We start from the raw sequence: 17,861 nt of genomic DNA on the forward strand, positions 1-17,861 counted from the left end.
TTTTATATTGTCCAGCCCTAATCTACAACCAAACAGGCTGTTTTTAGTTTCTAACCTGGTTGGTAGATTTAGCTATCAAGTTAGACAGGTTTTCAGTAGCACTGGTTGACAAATGAGACAAAAGTAAAGTCTACACGTGAGCACCAAGATCTGTTCCAGGAAAATCTCAATTAGAATATGGAAAGGAATCCGTTTCAATTGAAGTTATATTTCTTATTGTTACTTTGTAGCATAACAAGTAAGGTTTACCAAAGATAATGTATATTCATTTCCAATCATTTCGAAATAGCTGTTGTGTTCAGACTTTCTAGTGCGTCACACACTTCTGAGCATTTCCTTTCTCATTATTTGTAAAACTGGTACAAAACTGGAAACATGGTGTATTTTGAGTCATAGTGAAATCTCAAAGTCTCAGATATTGTGTACTGTCAAACTTCTGAATTTCAACAGTCTAAATATACATTAAGAGACAACTGATGCATGTAAAAATCTAAGTAAGGCTTTCAGCTTCGCCTGACCTGAATGAACTATAAACACAAATGCAGTGCTGCATCAGTAAGGCTGGGACTTTGCTCCCCAAACTCAAAGCTCTTTAGTCACTCAGTTCTTTGGTAAATGTTTGCCTATTCTCTCAAAGCAGAAATAGGCGGATATTGGTCTTGCTATCTCAATAAAGAAAAGGTTTTTTTTTTCTACAGACAGGAGGAGGAGGAAGAGGAAGGAGGGGAAGGGCTGACCATGACCTGACACCCTGACTCAGGAACATGTGGTATGAGAGCTACACATTTCCACAGTTAATGCTCACACTATTCATCTCCCCTCCCTTTGTGTGTCTCTCTTGACATTGATCCCTGTCAGGTGGGTGCGGCAGTGGAAAATCCACCTCCCCACACACACACACTTTTACTTTTCAGTCAAAAGAAATCCCCCATCATATTCATCCTAAGCTTCCTCCACCGGCATGCACGTGCCTATCCCCATCCAGCAAATCTGGACTTCATCCAGTCAAAACAAACGTAAAACAGATCATCAATCACACAGAACTTTTATGGCCAGGAAGTAGCGCGACCTGTTTTTGATAGCTTGTTGTTGAGCACGGGAGCAAGCTGGCTCTTGTAGGTTAGTTCCTGAATCCAGCGTCAACTGCCACTCTTCCTTTTGTTCAGGAGCCAGTTTTTTCTCTCCCTTTTTTTTGTTGTTGAAAATACACAAGCTTCAAAGACATTTGTTCACTAATTCAAAAGGCCCCTACATGTCTGAACCCCCCCCCCCCCACACACACACACACACACATTTGTTTTTTCTTTACATGTGGAGAAAGTGAAGTCAGCATTTTGTGCAGTTTTTTTAACACTTGTTTTATTCAAATGATTTTCAGAAGTGAACCTATATGTGAACAATTTCTTGCAGCCAAAATCTGTTTTCATTTAGCTTTCTTGACCTTTCCCCACATTGGGAACCATTGGGCACTGATTTATGTCATTTATTTCCACATGTTTTCACATTGTAGAGCTAAAGGAGTTTCAGTGAAGGTTGAAATGGAAAGTATTTCCTCATATTGAAATAGTGTCTCCATCTTTCTTGGCAAGTGTTTAATTTTGTGGGGTTTCAACACTGCATTTCCCAGAATCACCAGTTAATTAAAGCCAAACTGATTTTACATGTCAGAATCTACTTATTAGTCACAGGAGTTCTATACAATATGTGAACACAGTTGTCTTTGTCAAATGTAAAATATCACTTAAGTTATCTCCTCGTGGGCTTGGAAACTTCAAATTCATGACAGAAAGATATCGGGGGAAAAAATAAAATGGGGATATGCACTACAAATTCCAAAATACATACTGATTCTAAGTCAGAAGTGTGCAAAAAAAACTAAACAGAAACCACTCAATCCCTCATTGGGGAAATTAAATGTTTACACTTGTTGTGAACCGGCCACCCTCCGGTCCCCATGTCAAGTACCCATGGACTGAGCTACTGCTGCTAAAAGTCAGTATGCACACTAAGAAATACTTGGTTTATTGTCCCACAATGGAATGCTTGAAGTAAATATACAAACTATATACAGCTGCAAACGTTTTTAATAAATGGCAACCAGTGGGGAAACAACTTAAAAAAAAAAATCTTTAAAGCTATTAAGGGTGGGTACCCGGGTGGCTCGCCTGGTGTATAGAGGTTTACTCCTCGGTGCAGTGGCCGTGGGTTCGGCTCCGCCCTGCGGCCCTTTGCTGCGTGTCGTTCCCCCTCTCTCCCCCCTTTTAATGTTTTCAGCTCTCCTGTATAAATGAAGGCCTAAAAAAAAAAAAGCTATTAAGGGAGAAGGAAAAATAGAAAATTGTATACAGCATGATTTTTTTGCGGCAATTTTTAAAATTGATTCTTTTCCTTAGAATCGATTTTATTTTTTTATTTTATTTTTTTTAATCAATGGTTCACCTATATATTTTCTGTTTATACGGTACCGCTGATGCCGACTACATCATATGCATCATAGCAAAACAGAACGAAAGCAGAAAATGCAGAAAAAGCATGTTATGTACTTCTTTACAAATGTAATGTCAGACTGACTGACGTGGATTCTTTTTAGAAAACTATTAGTTTTTAGAAATGTCTCATGATATATTGTCTCTAGAAGTGTATTATTTAACTTTTGTTTTTTTTAAAGAAGGAAAAGAAAATCCCAATACTCAATACTATCGAATCGCAATACTTCTAGAATCACAATAAAAGAAAATCACAATACAAATGGAATCGGCACCCATGTATGGTGAAAGAATCGAATCGGGACAAAAGCATATCGCCCCAGCCCTAAAGGCTATAGTGCGCAACTATTTTATATTAATGAACACGTGACATTCAAGCCATTTCCAAATGAGTTGATACAAAGCTAATTAAGACAATCAGCTCAACAAAACTCACCCTGTATTTCTCAGTATGGCTAGCTTTACAAAATGGTGTAGTCCGGCGACTTTAGCGCGCAGCGGCTCGAGTGATGTGTTTAATGTCACCGCTGAGAAAGGACAACAGCAGCGTTCAGCTTTGGAGACGAAAGGGACATAACAATTACAAGATAATTACCTCTTGTTAAGAGTTCATGTTTTTTATTCCTCCGTGTACTCCTTGATTTGACGGGTTAAACACTGCTAGCAACTGTGTGGAGGAGGGGTGGGGGTGCTGCGTGATCACCGAAGGCGTGTATTATGTGGCTGCACCGACAGTGTTGTTGTCATTACTTAAAATTCCTCATGGGGGAGACAGAAACTACAGACTACAGCTTTAAGAACTAAATCTTCGAGGCATCTTGGTAGCCGAGTGGTTAAGCATATAATGGCAGCATTCCCGTTTTCCATTCCGTTAGTCCAGCTGGGGACATTTATTGCATGTCATCAGCCTATCTCAACCTGTCTGTCTCCACTATCTTTTTCAATACAGGCAAAAATGTTAGTTTTTAATGTATTGTATGATGTTCTGCTATATGAAACAGTAAACAATATTGGTTTCAAAAACATACTATACTATAAAGATGTGATATAAGATAAGTATATGGTGCATACTGTATATAATTGCAATTGGTATAGTATGGAACTGAAACAAAGACACAAAGTTTGATAGAGGGTGTTGCATTATGGGAAGTGTAGGATCCAGTGGTTTTGGATTTTAGACCATATTAGGGACTAGAAGTCAGGATATCTCAACCCCTGCTCTGTTAGTTTCAATCACTTTTGTCGAGGTTCCAAGCCAGCTAAGCAATACCAAAAGTTGACATGAAAACCTGCAGACAACTGATAGATTCGGAGAGAATCGTCACTAATCACTGCGTCATCATTGCTAGCGACAGACGGGGGTGTCCTGAACAAACCCGCCATTTTTAAATAGTTTATCCAGCGGTGTTTTTTTGTTTTGTTTTTTTGCTGCCTCCAGCTTCTTTTGAAACTTAATTTGTCTTCTGGCTGTGGTAACAGCCACATGCCGAGAATAAAAAAAAACACACCTTCGACGTTCTGTGTGTGTGTGTGTGTGTGTGTGTGTGTGTGTGTGTGTCGCGCTAGCTCATTGCGGTTTCCTGCAGTGTCGCTATGACGACCAGCCATGCTTGCCTCACGCATGAATCTGCAATGGAAAATGGAGGACAGCCATTTGTTTTAAACAAGGGGGTAAGCTTCGCTTCAGAACTCGAACCTCCTATGGCGCCATTTTGATGCTACAAAACGATCACCTCCTGTTAGCATCCCATTGACTGCCATTCATTTTGATGTCACTTTGACGCGAATAACTTTACATCCGAAGCGTTTAAAGACTTTATTTGTCCATTGTTTATTTCAAAAGAAACACGACAATGTATAAAAGGCTCCATTACCTTGTACCTCACGTTATGGCTCTGTAGCAGACGTTTTTGTAAAAAATAGGCTAACGATTGTGTCATAACCAAGTGACTTACTGTCAAACAGTAGAGGAATTACCGTATAGTACAGGAGAAGCTTGCAGGCAGATTCGACTTACATGAGCTGTTTAAGTTTAATTACAAATTTTAACTAGCATTTTAGTTAGCAATAATTAGCCTGTGCCCACGTTATCTCCTTACTCCTACGCTCTCCGTCTCTGCAAGATTGGGAATGATTGAGATTTCTCTTGGCACAGCTACCAGAACACTTCCAACTTTCAGACAGGTTGCTCACGTCACATTTACGTCTTCAAGCTCAGTTTGAGGCTGCGCAGTAACGCTCAGCCATCCCCGGAAAAAAGTGCTTCTAATATCCTTCATGGTTCTCCATCCAGAGCAACGGGATCTGTTGGTCCAGTTTATATACTGTCTATGGTTTTAAATCGGTTCCTTACATGACCCCCAACTCTATGAAAGTGCAGTATTAAATATCCGGAATGCCCCTTTATAATCGTGTTTTCTGCTGTTTGATGAAGTTATTGTTGATTTCATTAACTGGATATTTATCAAGAGGAAGATGATTTGTGCTTTTATGACTTTTCCTATTAAAGCCTGAAATCAACACGCCGTCCGTCAGTAATGCGAGTGTGTGTTCATTGTGACATTTAGAGTAAAGCAAACCCCCCCCCCACCCTGTCAGAAACGCCATGTGGAGTGTGTCGCGAACAGGAAGAGAAGGGGGGTGCGCTCAGCTTCACTCTCTGGCATGTGAGAACAGTTTCCCTTTCAAAAGAGAAAAGAGAGTGAGTTCAAACACACATACACACAGACACACACACACATACACACAACAACAACAACAACATTTATTCAGGAAGCGCTGTCTGCCCACTCAGGAAATTCCTGAGGACAAGGGCTGCTTCCAGGGGCAGGAAATTTCCCCTCAGAAAGACCAAACACACACACACACACACACACACACACACACACACACGCACAACGTAAAAAAAACAAACACACACACATTCTTTATATCACCAATTCCCCACACAGTAAAATGGGTAATATACCACAAAGAGAGAGACCAAAGGAAGGTGGGGGGGAGGGGGGTTGCAGTCATGTACGGTAACACACACATGCTTACTCATACACACACATACGCACACACACCAAGCACACACCTACACTACCTCTGGCAAGCTTTGTACAAAGACACAAGATTCACTCACACATCCACCCACTCACACAAGCATGCGTAGTGCAAACCCAGCTGTGAGAGCACGCGCGCACACACACACACACACACACACACACACACACACACACACACACACACACACACACACACACACACCAGGGAAACCAGCCAGTCTTGTTTCCATGGACATGGATTTTTTTTAAATCATCCATAGATATTTCTACTCTTGCAGCCACTCTTCTTTGTATTTCATGCATGTTTATTGTAAAAGAAGAATACTGGAACTCCTTGTGTTTTAGACCTTTAAATAATTCAGTATTTTCCCACTGACTAGTTCTAAGTTGCGTCATGCTCCGAGTACGTGGGAGTCATGTCGAGCAATGATGCCTGGATTGCGATTGAATAAAAACCCGACAGATCCACGTCAGCACTGCTTTTTTTGTGCAATCTCTCCCAGGCCTTTTAGTATTTGTCTCGCTTTTGACACAGACAAAAAGACAAAACATCACAGGTGGTTGATAGCACTCCTCCGCTTGCTGGTTAAAGCTGTCCACGTGTGTACTCGCCGGCTAATACTGCTGGATGATTCTTCTAATGACTTGTTTAGTGGGGATTTTTTTAAAGCCTTTTTAACAATTGTGTAATTCAAGTGTCCTAGTGTGACGGTCCATTTCCTGAAATTTCCTTTTTATAAGAGTCCAAACTAAGAGAGGCGTGCATGAATAAAACGGTAAACGATAAACACATTAAGTTTAGTAAAGAAATAATTCATCCTTTTTGGGGAAACATGCAATATGTAGCACTTGAAGCAGTTTGTGTTTATTTGCGGAGTTTTATATACTCATGATTCTTGCAATGTATGGGTGGTATCTTAATGGCTGAATGCACTTATTGTAAGTCGCTTTGGGTGAAAGCGTCAGCAGATGAATGTAATATTAGTAAAAAAGATGTAGCATGTTGATTAGTAAGCTTTAAAGGTGCTGATAGGCAGATTGTATCTTTGGACAGAGCCAGGCTAGCAGTTTCCCTGTTTCCAGCCTCTGTGGCTTAAGCCAAGCTAACTGGCGCTAGCTGTAGCATTATGTTGAAGAGATAGATATGACAGTAGTATTGATTTTCTCATCTAAATTTTGGCAAGAAAGCGAATAAGCACATTTCCAAAATGCCAAAACGGTTCGTTTCACGCTTTATAGAGTTTAAGAATATAGTTAACGCATGCTTCAATAAAACCCCATGGTCTTCATTTTCACTGCTTTTTGATCAGATCCAATGAATGGAAAAAATATTTAAAAAAAAAAATGTATTGAATATTTAGTGCTTCATAGAACAACAGACAGAAGGCACAATGGAGAGAAGAATATGAACAACCTGCTAAAATGCAAAAGATGAAAAAAAAGATGAAGCAAAGGATCTGAACTCAAAGTGGAAGCAGGTTAATTAAAAATATATATTTGAGGGAGTGATAGGAAAATACGTTTTCACAGGGTTAGGGTTTGATGTCTGTCTGAAAGGGTTAAAATCGAGTCTGGTAGCATTCTTTAGTGTGAGGAGCAGGCTGCAACTCTCCCCGATCTAATCCACTTCCTCCCCAGGAAATGGAGAAGGCGGATTTCTGCCCACACTGCAATTTCCTCCCTCATTCTTTTTCTTTCTGTCTTTTTTTTCTTTTCACCATCTCCTCCTCCTCCTGCTCTCTTACTCTCCTCTCCCCCCTCAGGACAGAACTCGCTCTGAGTGTGGGCGTTAATGGACGGCTTGTTTCCCAGCGCATGTGTGTTTAGATAGGCAGGAGGAGAAAGGGCGAGCAGAGGTGTTTCAGACTGCGTGCTCTGTGACAAAGACGTGTTGCTGTCTGTCTAAAGACTGGATCCCCACCAGCGGCAGCCATAAACTAAACACTGAAGAGAAATGTCCCTGACCTGCAGATGTCAGAGTCATGTCTGTGTGAGGAGCTGCGTTTGAAACCTGATTAAAAAACAAAGTAGGACTTCCACATGCCTGCGGATATGAACTGACCCATCGGTTTACTCGACAGGAAACTCAATGCGGACCTGTTGAGCGTTCTTCCTTTTTCTGCAACAATGCAAAAGAGGAAGTGGGCCGAGGGAGTTTCCTGTGCGTCTCGTCCAGCCCTGGCAGTCGCCCAGTCAAGTGCCTCCGCAAAAGCCATGAACTTCACACTTGCTTGATAAAAATAAATAAACTGGTTAAATATTGACGGAGGCATGGACAAAGCAGCTCAGGGTTACTCTTTGAACATTGGGCCTATCTCTTGGCACAGCTCCAGCCCCGCCTGCTCTGTGATTGGTTAAGCAACAGTGAGCCAATGCGAACGAGCCAACGTGTTGCTTCATTAAAATATGAAAAACTTATTTCAATAGATTTTTCCTTTACTGCCTCACCTGCAGACTTTTTGTTTCTCACTTTGTATTCTCTCTTGGTTCAATTAATACCGGAAAGTTCAGTTAGTGTCAAACCGGACCTACAAGTAGTTTTCCATGGTCTGAAGCAAAGTGAAAAAATATCAAAGTATCATATCATATCAGTGCTTCTAAACAAAAGCCACATGATGTATGAGCTTGTTTTTCTCTCATCACAAACCAATCTGAGTCCAGCAACTTCAGCTTTAATTAATCATGCTGTTCATACCGGTTAAAGCTACCAGTGTTTAAGCCTATCAATTAAACCTTCCCTAATAATAAAAAGGTGCCTTGTCTAGTTTTTTGTTTTCTAAAGAAACCGTTAAGTTATGTTAACATTCTGTTTTACTCGCAAAAACACACCGTGTATCGTCACACGTGCTGAATGCATTTACTTCCTTATAAAATATTTGCGAAACCAACTATTTTAAATCCATTGTTAAAAAAAATTTAGCAGTCTAATTTTTTTTTGGCCAGTTGTGACATTTGTTGGAAAAGGCTAAACATATTGCAACAGTAGCACAAGTAGAAAAGAGTCCTCACGTCAGCTAACTAACGTAGTGATGTCTGTTTTACAACAATGTCTACCCAAGGTTTGCTAAAATTAGCCAATATTAAATGGTCATACTGGACCAAGTAAGGTTGTCTAAGCAGAACATTCATTGGTTATGAATTTCACTTTTCCTAAGAGGAAGAATATGTTCTTTCTTTCAAAAGTTACATAGTCTCACTTTAAGAGTTATTTCTTTAAGCCAATATCAACAACCTGCACAGTTGTACCAATAAGCCATTTTTCTGTCAATATTTCTCAGGCTCTGGCGCAGAAAGATGACTTAATCAGCCTCCCAAGCTCTGATTGGCTCACTTGTTTTTCAACAGGAGAAGGGCCGTCATTAAACACTAAGCCGTTAGGATCGATAACAAAGTCTGAGATGTGGGAAACGATTCAGACCTAATTTTATTCCATAATGGTGAACATTTCACTGCCTTTATTTCTTCCCATCATTCAACTATTCGTAGTGCAGTTGCAAGCAAGGACTAATTCACCTTGCTGATGCATTTAAGGAGGCTCAAGGACGCCTCTAATTCAATGCTTGGAAGAAATATATAAAGTAAACGTCCTGTGTACTGAATGGGTTTAATGAAAACATGATCCTTGAAGAAGAAGAAGACGACATGCAGAAATAGATGAATTGAAGCATCAGTTCAGACATTATTCTGATCTGCTTGGCTTTCCAACTCTGCTTGCTGTGTCCATGTCCTGCACTTGAGTTGTGATGGGGGATTTTTCTCAACGGTTGGGATTACGTTCTTAACCCTACTAACATTTGCAGAGGTCTTGGTCCCCTTACCCCAGCCCTTTACTTCTTCAACCCTTTTTCTTCCCTATCAGTTTGTCATCCCTTCTTCTTCTTCTATCATTCCCACCCCCCTGTGTGTTCTCCACTCCACATTATCTGTACCTGGCTGCTGTGTAGCTGTTGGTTATTCCAGTGCAGCAGGTCTGTCAGTCATGCTCCAGTGGAAGCATGTACGGTTCAGGTGTCTGACCCCAGATCTGCTTCAACACCTCCCAGCTGAGAGGTCCAACATGACTGGGCCAACACTCATGCAGTGATAATGAGGTGCGTTTGTTGTTATAATGGGATGTGATAGGTTTGAACTATAAAGTGATGTTCCGCAACCTTTTTATGTATTCATGTTGCCTGGTAACACTGTCTATAGCTTTCGTTTGCTGTTCTCAACTCTCCTCTATCACTTGCAGAAGCTCGAACTGGATCTACAGAAAATCCAAAGATGTCACAGTCCCGCCCACACAGTTTGATTGACAGGTGATGAGACATACAAAAAAATCGGACTTCTCAGATTACCACTTCAGCCAAACAGAAATATTTGCGCCGCAAGATTCTTAAAAACCCTGACAAAATAAATCTGTCCTGTTCAAATGACAGACTGATCAATGGTGTGTGTGTGTGTGTGTGTGTGTGTGTGTGTGTGTGTGTGTGTGTGTGTGTGTGAGTGTGTGTGACTCACGCAGGTGCGCAGGCAGCCTGGCAGGCTCGTCCTCCATTCGGCTGGCTGGCCTCGCGGCGGGAGCATGGACGGGGGAGGAAGTGGAGTTTGGCAGCGGGTTCGCGGAAGGACTGAAAGAGCTCCTCTCCTGCTATGAATAGACACAGAGACACAAAGCATGGCTCACAAAGCTCCACGGCACACCGGCCCTGAACCCAAACAGCCCCACGCCGACTCGACTCTCCTCGCCTCACCGTGCAACCCACAACATTGGCTAGCCATGGTCTCATCTCTGCAGACAGGGGAGTATGTGCTTCTAATAAAATGTCATGCTGTGTACACACATTTGGGTGAAGCACACATCCAGAACGCCACACGCGCCTTTTTTATTTCATTTTTTTTGCAGTGCAGTCAAGTCCTAAACAAACCAGTGCTCTGTTGTAAAGATGGCAATCTCAGCCTCTTCAAGATGCAGTCGTGGTTTCATCACCAACCGTTTGCTCTATAAAATGTCTGAAAATAGTCAAACATTCCCAGCACAATTTCCAAGCGCTTGGGGACCTGCAGATGTTTGACCGCTTTTGCTCGATAAATCAAGCGTTTCATATATAATCCAATTTGATGAGGTTTTTCCCAATTGACTAATCAGTAAATCTACTAATCCAGGGATACTCAACTTGCTTTGCCCAGTGGACACTTTTGCAAAAATGTTTTTGCTAATAAACAAACATTAATAAAAAAAAATAATCAGATCAAATGAATAAACATTAAAAGCCCAAAACTCATCTTTGAAATTCTTCATTTTCAAATAGAACTGATGCCAGGTGTACCCAAGGGAGTTTCTAGGATTTGAGGACATTTAGGGCTTAGGATCCTCTTCTGGCACTTTTTTTTTTATTTTTTATAAACAAGCTCTATTTTGATGCCTTTTCTATGCATTCTTGCACCTTATTTACATGCACTTTTGGGGTGCATTGAGTATCTCTGTACTAAACGTTTCAGCACTATCTTTGCAGGCAGCAAAGACATTTGGTCATGGCACACGAGTCAGTCTGCATTTTTGCTTGATAAACCATAATTTCATCATTATTTACATTGTAATTTTTGTTGATTCATTAATAATAATACAGAGCTGACAGAATTAGACGTGCAATCAATTAGTTGATTGACAGAAAAGAATTTGGCAATTTTTTTGCTAACCGATTTGTAGTTATTTTTCAAGCAAAACTGTTTAACATTTGCTGGTTCCGACTTCTCAAACATGAGAATTTGCCACTTTACTTTGTCTTATATTAACATTAATCTGAAGATCTTTGAGTATTAGACTGCTTGTCAGACAAAAGAACTATTCTATGATGTCACCCTCATCGGCCTTTCTAACTATTCTGACGTTGTATAGCCTAGACAATGAATTGATCAATTTAGAAAAATAATCAGCAGATTATTGCAGCCCTAGAATAAACCTACAAGTGAGTGAAAATGACCCATATGGATTTCTGATCTTAAGTCAATAATAATTACAATATGGGTCATTTTAATTTTGTCATGGCAAACTGTTCATTTCAAATACCAGGATGATTTGAACTTTACATCAGATATTTTAGGTTGTTTTTTTTCAGGCTGGTAAGTAACCTGTAACTGTGTGTATTTTGGTGATCCCTTTCAAAAAAAGAGGACAAATGCAGAGCCCTTTCCTAACCAAGTCAGTACAGGCCAGAGGTGGTAGCAACAACAACAAGGACTAATTGTTTAACTTTATTAATTCCAGTTTCCCCAATTTCCTTTCCCACAGAAACACTTGTCACATCTCCAGGCACATGTAAACCCATCCATGTGCGAACTGAGGATATTAAAGTGAGTATTTCGATGTTTTGATGAAAATAAACATCCAACTGAGAGGTCTTTCTGTGAAATCAGATCAGCTTTTTAATAATTAGTCAATTGTTTGAGTCATTTATCCAAAAAAAACAAAAGCCAAACATTTCCTGAGGTCAGCTTCCCAAATGTGAACACTTGCTGCATCTCTCTGTTTTATAGGATTCTAAAAGAGATCTCATCAAGGCTCTGACACACCAACCCAACGGCCGACCGTCGGCAGAAAAGGCAGTCGGACTGATCAGTCGGCTCCCCGAGTTGGTCCAAAAAGTGCCTCGGAACACAGCGAAGCGACACCGACTTGAGCGTATGTTCTGCGCGTGCGCGAGACATAATACGTCTCCATAACAGCAGGCGGTGCTAATCTGTATTGTCGCCCCAAAAAATGAAAACCGGAAATGACGAACGCGTCACGTGGGTCTGGCTTCTCCCGAGTTTCAAAGCCGACCATGATGGTGGCTCCTTCGGAATACAATCTCGTATTTCACGAAAACGGTTCACCAAAACGTGTTTCTGAAAACATTTTAAGCGACATGCGAGGCTTATCCCGCTTGTCATTTCCGGTAAGCGTTTTAACATAAGTGCACTGATTCGCTAGTCAAGGGCTAGCACGATTCAACAAGTCAAATCGGCCCAAATTAAAGCCGATGGATCTGACGACAGCACGGAACACACAGAACAGACTCGAGTCACTGACTTCACCAGACGGCCGATAATCGGGTTGGTGTGTCAGCGCCTTTAGGTTTTGGACTGTCAGTGTGAGAAAACCAGCAATTTTAAATATGTCACTTTGGGCTCTGGGACATTGTCACAGGCATTTTGACTATATTTAGACCGCTGTATAAAACTAAACAAATAATAAATTATTCAGAAAAATAATCAGCATATTTTTCCCTAATGAGAACAGTTGTTAGTTGCAGCCCTCCCCAGGATACTTTGATTTTAGACACTCAAGCTCTGCCACTGTACACTTATTGAATCTAGGTTAAGGTATGAGGTTTTCCAGTTTGCGGTCGTTCATTTTCTGAGACTGGTTTCCTTTCCCGCAAATGAGGGCAGAGCATGAAGCCACTTTAATTTCTTGAGGAAATGAAGCTCAATTTCTTTTTGGTGCCGTTTCTCCCTTTAGTTTCAGCTTGCTGTCAGCACCCAGCCACTGTGAGACCTGCACACCAACTGTATCCACCAGGAATTTCCTGTGGAAGCCAAGCAATCATCTTTTTAGTCTTCTATTTCCTCTTCTCAGAGGCTAAGGCTTCTCTTCCATCCACTTTTTAAAAAGTATGTTGTCTAGGTGGAAAATATCTCCGAGTGGAGTGCTGATCATTCTCCAATAAGCAACTGCAATCGTGGAGTGACATCAGACTCAGCGATGAGAATACATCCCATATTAACAAACCACCATATTGCACTGGTATTGAACTGCTTACATAGAGGCAGACCTCATCTTCCCCAATACTATTTCTACAATGGTCCTATTAGGGCTGCAACTACTCTACATCCTTGAGGTTCCACTTCCGGGATTGCTCCGTTGCTGCCGGAAAATCCGCCGGATTTCACTCATTTAGGCCGGATATCCGTTGCCTTGGGCTTCCTTTGAGTTGGCATTTTAAACCCCGGGGGATTAATGAGGACTATGGTTAACCTTTTCTCATCTCTCTGCAGGGTAAATCCAGACAGCAAGCTAAACTATCTGTCCAATCTGAGTTTTCTGTATGACTAAAACAACTTTTAAATGTAAGCCTACACATGTTCCACCAAAACAAGTTCCTTCCGAGCCTATTCTGCAGCGGCACCGCAGCTTTTCTCCAAGACGATTGTGATTGGTTTTAAGAAATGCCATTAAACCAGAGCACGTTTTCCTCCCATCCCCGAATGCTTTGTGAAGTAGCCAGATTCTCTTCCAGCGCGCTTTGGAGGAGGGTCTGGCAAAGCGAGACTGCGCTGCAACTAACGATTGTGTCAACAATTAACCTTAAAAATAGGGCAAAACCAAATCCCAAACATATTCAGTCAACAACACACAAAAGCAGCAAATCCTCACATTTGACAAGCCAGAACCAGGGAAAATTAGCCTTTTTTTTTTTTTTTGCTTAACTGCATGACAGAAACAATGAATCGATTATGGAAATGAATTGTTCAGCTCTAGTTCCATAGGGACTCAGAGCAAGTCTGTGCTGATCTTCACCGCCTCTATTCTCTCACAGTCTTCCTCTTCCCAGGGCTGCAACTATTTTCGTTACTGATTAATGAATGATTATTTAGATTACAAAATGTCAAACATCACAAGTGCAGTGTCTTCAAATTGTCTACACAGTGACAATGACAAAAACCAAAATAGCACTATAATAATGTTTTTAAAGCAAGGCAGCAACTAATAATGATGTTGCTTATAGATTAATCTCTTGACCGTTCCTTTTCGATTAATCAATTAGTCGGTTAGTTTATAACATAAAATAGTGAAAAACGAACATCCGAATTTTCTGCAGCCCAAAACCCCAAACATATTGGTTTAAAATGATGTTAAAAGCAGCAAATCGTCACATGGTAGAAGGAGGATTTATGCTCAATAACAATTGATTATCTTAAAGTTGGCCATTCATTTTCTATCCAGCCTATACAGTAGTACCAGCTCTAAAACCGAGGAACCTTTCTTTTGAGCATTTTAGTTGTTTTTTTATATGGTTACTTAAAGTGCCTACTGAGGTTGTCAATGGCAGGACTCCTATTCTATTACAGTATTCCTTATGTGTAGTATTGTGGCCTATCCAACCGTGAGTTAACAGCGCTTCTTTTTTTTATCACTAATGTTTTGTTGTGCCTGCATGAGAATCCTCTGAAACGCTTTCACTGTCATTTCCGTCACTATTCGCATTTTATAAACGTGTAGGTAACATGTTCACCCGCACTTCACTTTTTGAGGCGATAAATCAAACGTGTTTAGCGTGACCCACGGACAGTCACGACTTCTTCCCGTGAGCAGAGTGGAGGCGAACTCAAAAGCGTGCAGCCGCGAGCAACAGATGACTAGCAAAACAAACGCGCCTCAACTGAATGGCGCTACAGCTCGGTGAGCTACAACGTCTGTTCGAGGTGATATGCTACACTGTAAATCCCTGCAGGGAGTACCACGGGCATACTACGAGGGATTAAACCCGTTAATGGAAAGAGTGTCAAAGGGAGACTGTGTTACCTTGTTCGCAGCGGAGGAGGATTCAGACATTATCTTCCGTCAACTTCTCTCCTTCTCCTTCCACTTTTCCGTTGTGTCCTCTTCTTTATCTCCTTCTCTTTCCTATAGAAACCCACACAGCAGAAGCGGCAGTCCGACTGCTCGGCTTGTTGTTGTGGGAGAAGTTGCTTTTTTCATATAGCCTGCTTTTTCCTTTTCTTTTTTTTCTTTTTTCTTCTTCCTTTTATCTGCTGGTCGGCTCCATAGCGCGGCTGTCGGTGTGCAAACTTCTTTTGTCTGCGTGTGTTTTCCCTTCCTATGTCGGCAGCGTGCTGGTTAATAATCCCTTCCTGGAAGAGCAAGTCTCTCTCTCCCCTTTTCTCTCTCTCTCTCTCTCTCTCTCTCTCTCTCTCTTGCGCGCTCTTCTTTTTTCTCTCTTTCTCTTCTCTCTCACACACTCTTTTTTTTTTTTTCTCTTTCTCTCTCATTGATCTAGATGTGTGTAAAACGGCGAAATGACGTGAATTCCCAGCATTGAGCCTTGCCCCCTTTTAAAGGGAAACCCGAAGCAGGAAATCGCAGCAGGTCGCAGATGCAGGCTGAGAGATTCACAGACTGACTGCTTTTTCCTATTGATTGTTTTAATCAAAGCTTCATGCAAATGCGACCCAACAGGCCAAACCGCCATGCTGTAATTGCACAGCATGCAGGGCCAAACAGCAAAAGTGTAACTCGTTGAATATCCTAAAGGTATCAGTATGTAAGATATAGGCTATACAGTAGGAACTCCATATGAAACGAATTATTTCTTGCCTGATTAATACATAGGCTATTTTATAATGGTCATAATATTAAATATTGCATAGCCTATTGTTTTCAAATTTTAAAGTCTTACATTGACTAACCACTCGAGAGACCTAATACAAAACCTATATGATGCAAAAAAGCACATGCTACTGAAGGAATACAATGAGAAAAGGGAAATTAATATTACACGTTGAATAGCATATAAGACAAAAGGGACTATACCCAATTCTTTAAAATGTGTGTTGTCAAGGCGATCCTAGAAATCAATGCATCAAATCAAAATTTAAAATGACTTCTATTGGCAATTTTTCCACTCGTTCACAAAAAAAAATGAATAAAGCATTAGTAACTTGTTAAAGGGGCATTTTATTTTATTCGACTGATCAGCTTTATCAAAGAAAAGGCGTTTTGGTATGAGGTGGTTGTCAAAGTGAGGTCCAGGGTCCGGGGGAGGTCCTTCCAGTTGGTCCAGTTCTCCAGAGGGGTAAAAAGTTCAAATGTGGCTGTGTCCACATTAGTATGTGTGGTGCTGGAGTTCAGTACTAGACTTGAATATCTGAATGGAATACTGCACTGGCAGAATTCATAAAGCTGCACCAGTCAATATTTTTGGAGCCAGCTGAGGTGGTTCGGGCATCTAGTAAGGATCCCCCCTGGGCACCTCCCTAGGGAGGTGTAGGCACGTCCAGCTGGGAGGAGGCCTCAGGGAAGACCCAGGACTAGGTGGAGGGACTATATCTCCCTTCCTGGCCTGGGAACACCTCGGTAACCCCCAGTCAGAGCTGGCTAATGTGGCTCGGGAAAGGGAAGTTTGGGGTCCCATGCTGGAGCTTTTGCCCTCGCAACCCGACCCCGGATAAGCGGATGATAATGGATGGACAATCAATATTTTTCAATTGATTGAATGACTGTGTGTAATGTAAATGGAGGCAATTATACCAAAACCGAGCTAAAGGGAGAGTTAATATAATACCTACATTCATCATGTAGCCAAAAACACAACACCAAATGATTGTTAATGGTGTTCTGTATCTGCTGGATGTATAGATAAGTACATCTAATTATATATGACTTGTGAAGTTTACCACTTTAGTAGTTGACAATGTGTCAATGTTGTATTTACAGCTTGTTCTGCTGCCCCCAAGTGACTAAAAATAGTTAACACTGCTTTATTTAACTGCTGCACAATTGGCACAAGTTTCCCCTCAGATGGTGCACAGCACTAAACTAACTAACCTAACCTTTGATGAAAAATAATCATCAAATGTCTTTTTAAGGTGTTTCAGTCCACCACATGCCTCCAGAACAGCTTCAGTGTTTTTTTGGCATGGCCTTCCCCAAGTCTCTGAAACTCTACTGTAGACATAATCTCTTTTCGTTTAAAAGATATTCCCTTATTTGGAGTTTTGATGATGGTGGAGGAGAATGAATCTCTGAAATCTCCCACAGGTGTTTGACTTAGTTGAGATGAATACATATGCTTCAAATTATTTTCCTACACATCATCCAATCCGTGACTACTGGTGCTGTATGGAAGCATCTGACATTCAACAAAGGTCCTGGGGCTGAACACAAGGATGCCTCAATTTGTTCTAGTGCAGTGCCAGTTCAAAACGGGCCGATTGCTTGGCCTTAGGTACTGCTTCTTGCAGTTTTCTCAAGAACCGCTCATCCAAACAAGTAAACACTCGACACTGTGCTTCCTTGGGTGCTGAGCAGTACAACCTCCGTGTCTGAAGTCGATCAGGTGAACGGTTGTTGAGGAAAATCGAAGGACAGACATTGGCATTGTGAGGCTCCGGGTCAGGTTCTTTTATTTATTTTTAAAGATTATTTTTTGGCCTTTATTTTCACAGGACAGATGAAGACATGAAAGGGGAGAGCGAGAGAGAGAATGACATGCAGCAAAGGGCCGCAGGCCGGAGTCGAACCCACGGCCGCTGCGTCGAGGAGTAAACCTCTATATATGTGCGCCTGCTCTACCAACTGAGC

General features: G+C 41.3%; 1 protein-coding gene and 1 long non-coding RNA gene across 4 annotated transcripts in view; one reads left to right on the top strand and one right to left on the bottom strand.

The window, feature by feature from the left end:
* Positions 1-15,444, bottom strand: part of etv6 (ETS variant transcription factor 6) — a 32,537-nt gene extending 17,093 nt beyond the window's left edge. Inside the window, exons 1-2 of one of the 3 annotated variants that reach the window (XM_039791379.1) lie at positions 15,084-15,444; positions 10,037-10,166 (exon numbers count right to left, since the gene is read on the bottom strand). In XM_039791379.1, the coding sequence (XP_039647313.1) occupies positions 10,037-10,166; positions 15,084-15,113 (160 nt within the window). In that variant the 5' untranslated portion in view covers positions 15,114-15,444. The remainder of the gene's footprint in view (positions 1-10,036; positions 10,167-15,083) is intronic. The other 2 variants (XM_039791380.1, XM_039791378.1) reach the window with 2 other exon arrangements.
* Positions 10,101-17,756, top strand: LOC120553215. The gene is made up of 3 exons (XR_005638135.1): positions 10,101-10,321; positions 11,808-11,869; positions 17,726-17,756. It is a non-coding gene; the product is annotated as an uncharacterized LOC120553215 (long non-coding RNA).
* The last annotated feature ends 105 nt before the right edge of the window (positions 17,757-17,861 follow it).

This window comes from Perca fluviatilis, chromosome 23 (genome assembly GCF_010015445.1).
Source record: "Perca fluviatilis chromosome 23, GENO_Pfluv_1.0, whole genome shotgun sequence".
Classification (NCBI taxonomy): domain Eukaryota; kingdom Metazoa; phylum Chordata; class Actinopteri; order Perciformes; family Percidae; genus Perca; species Perca fluviatilis.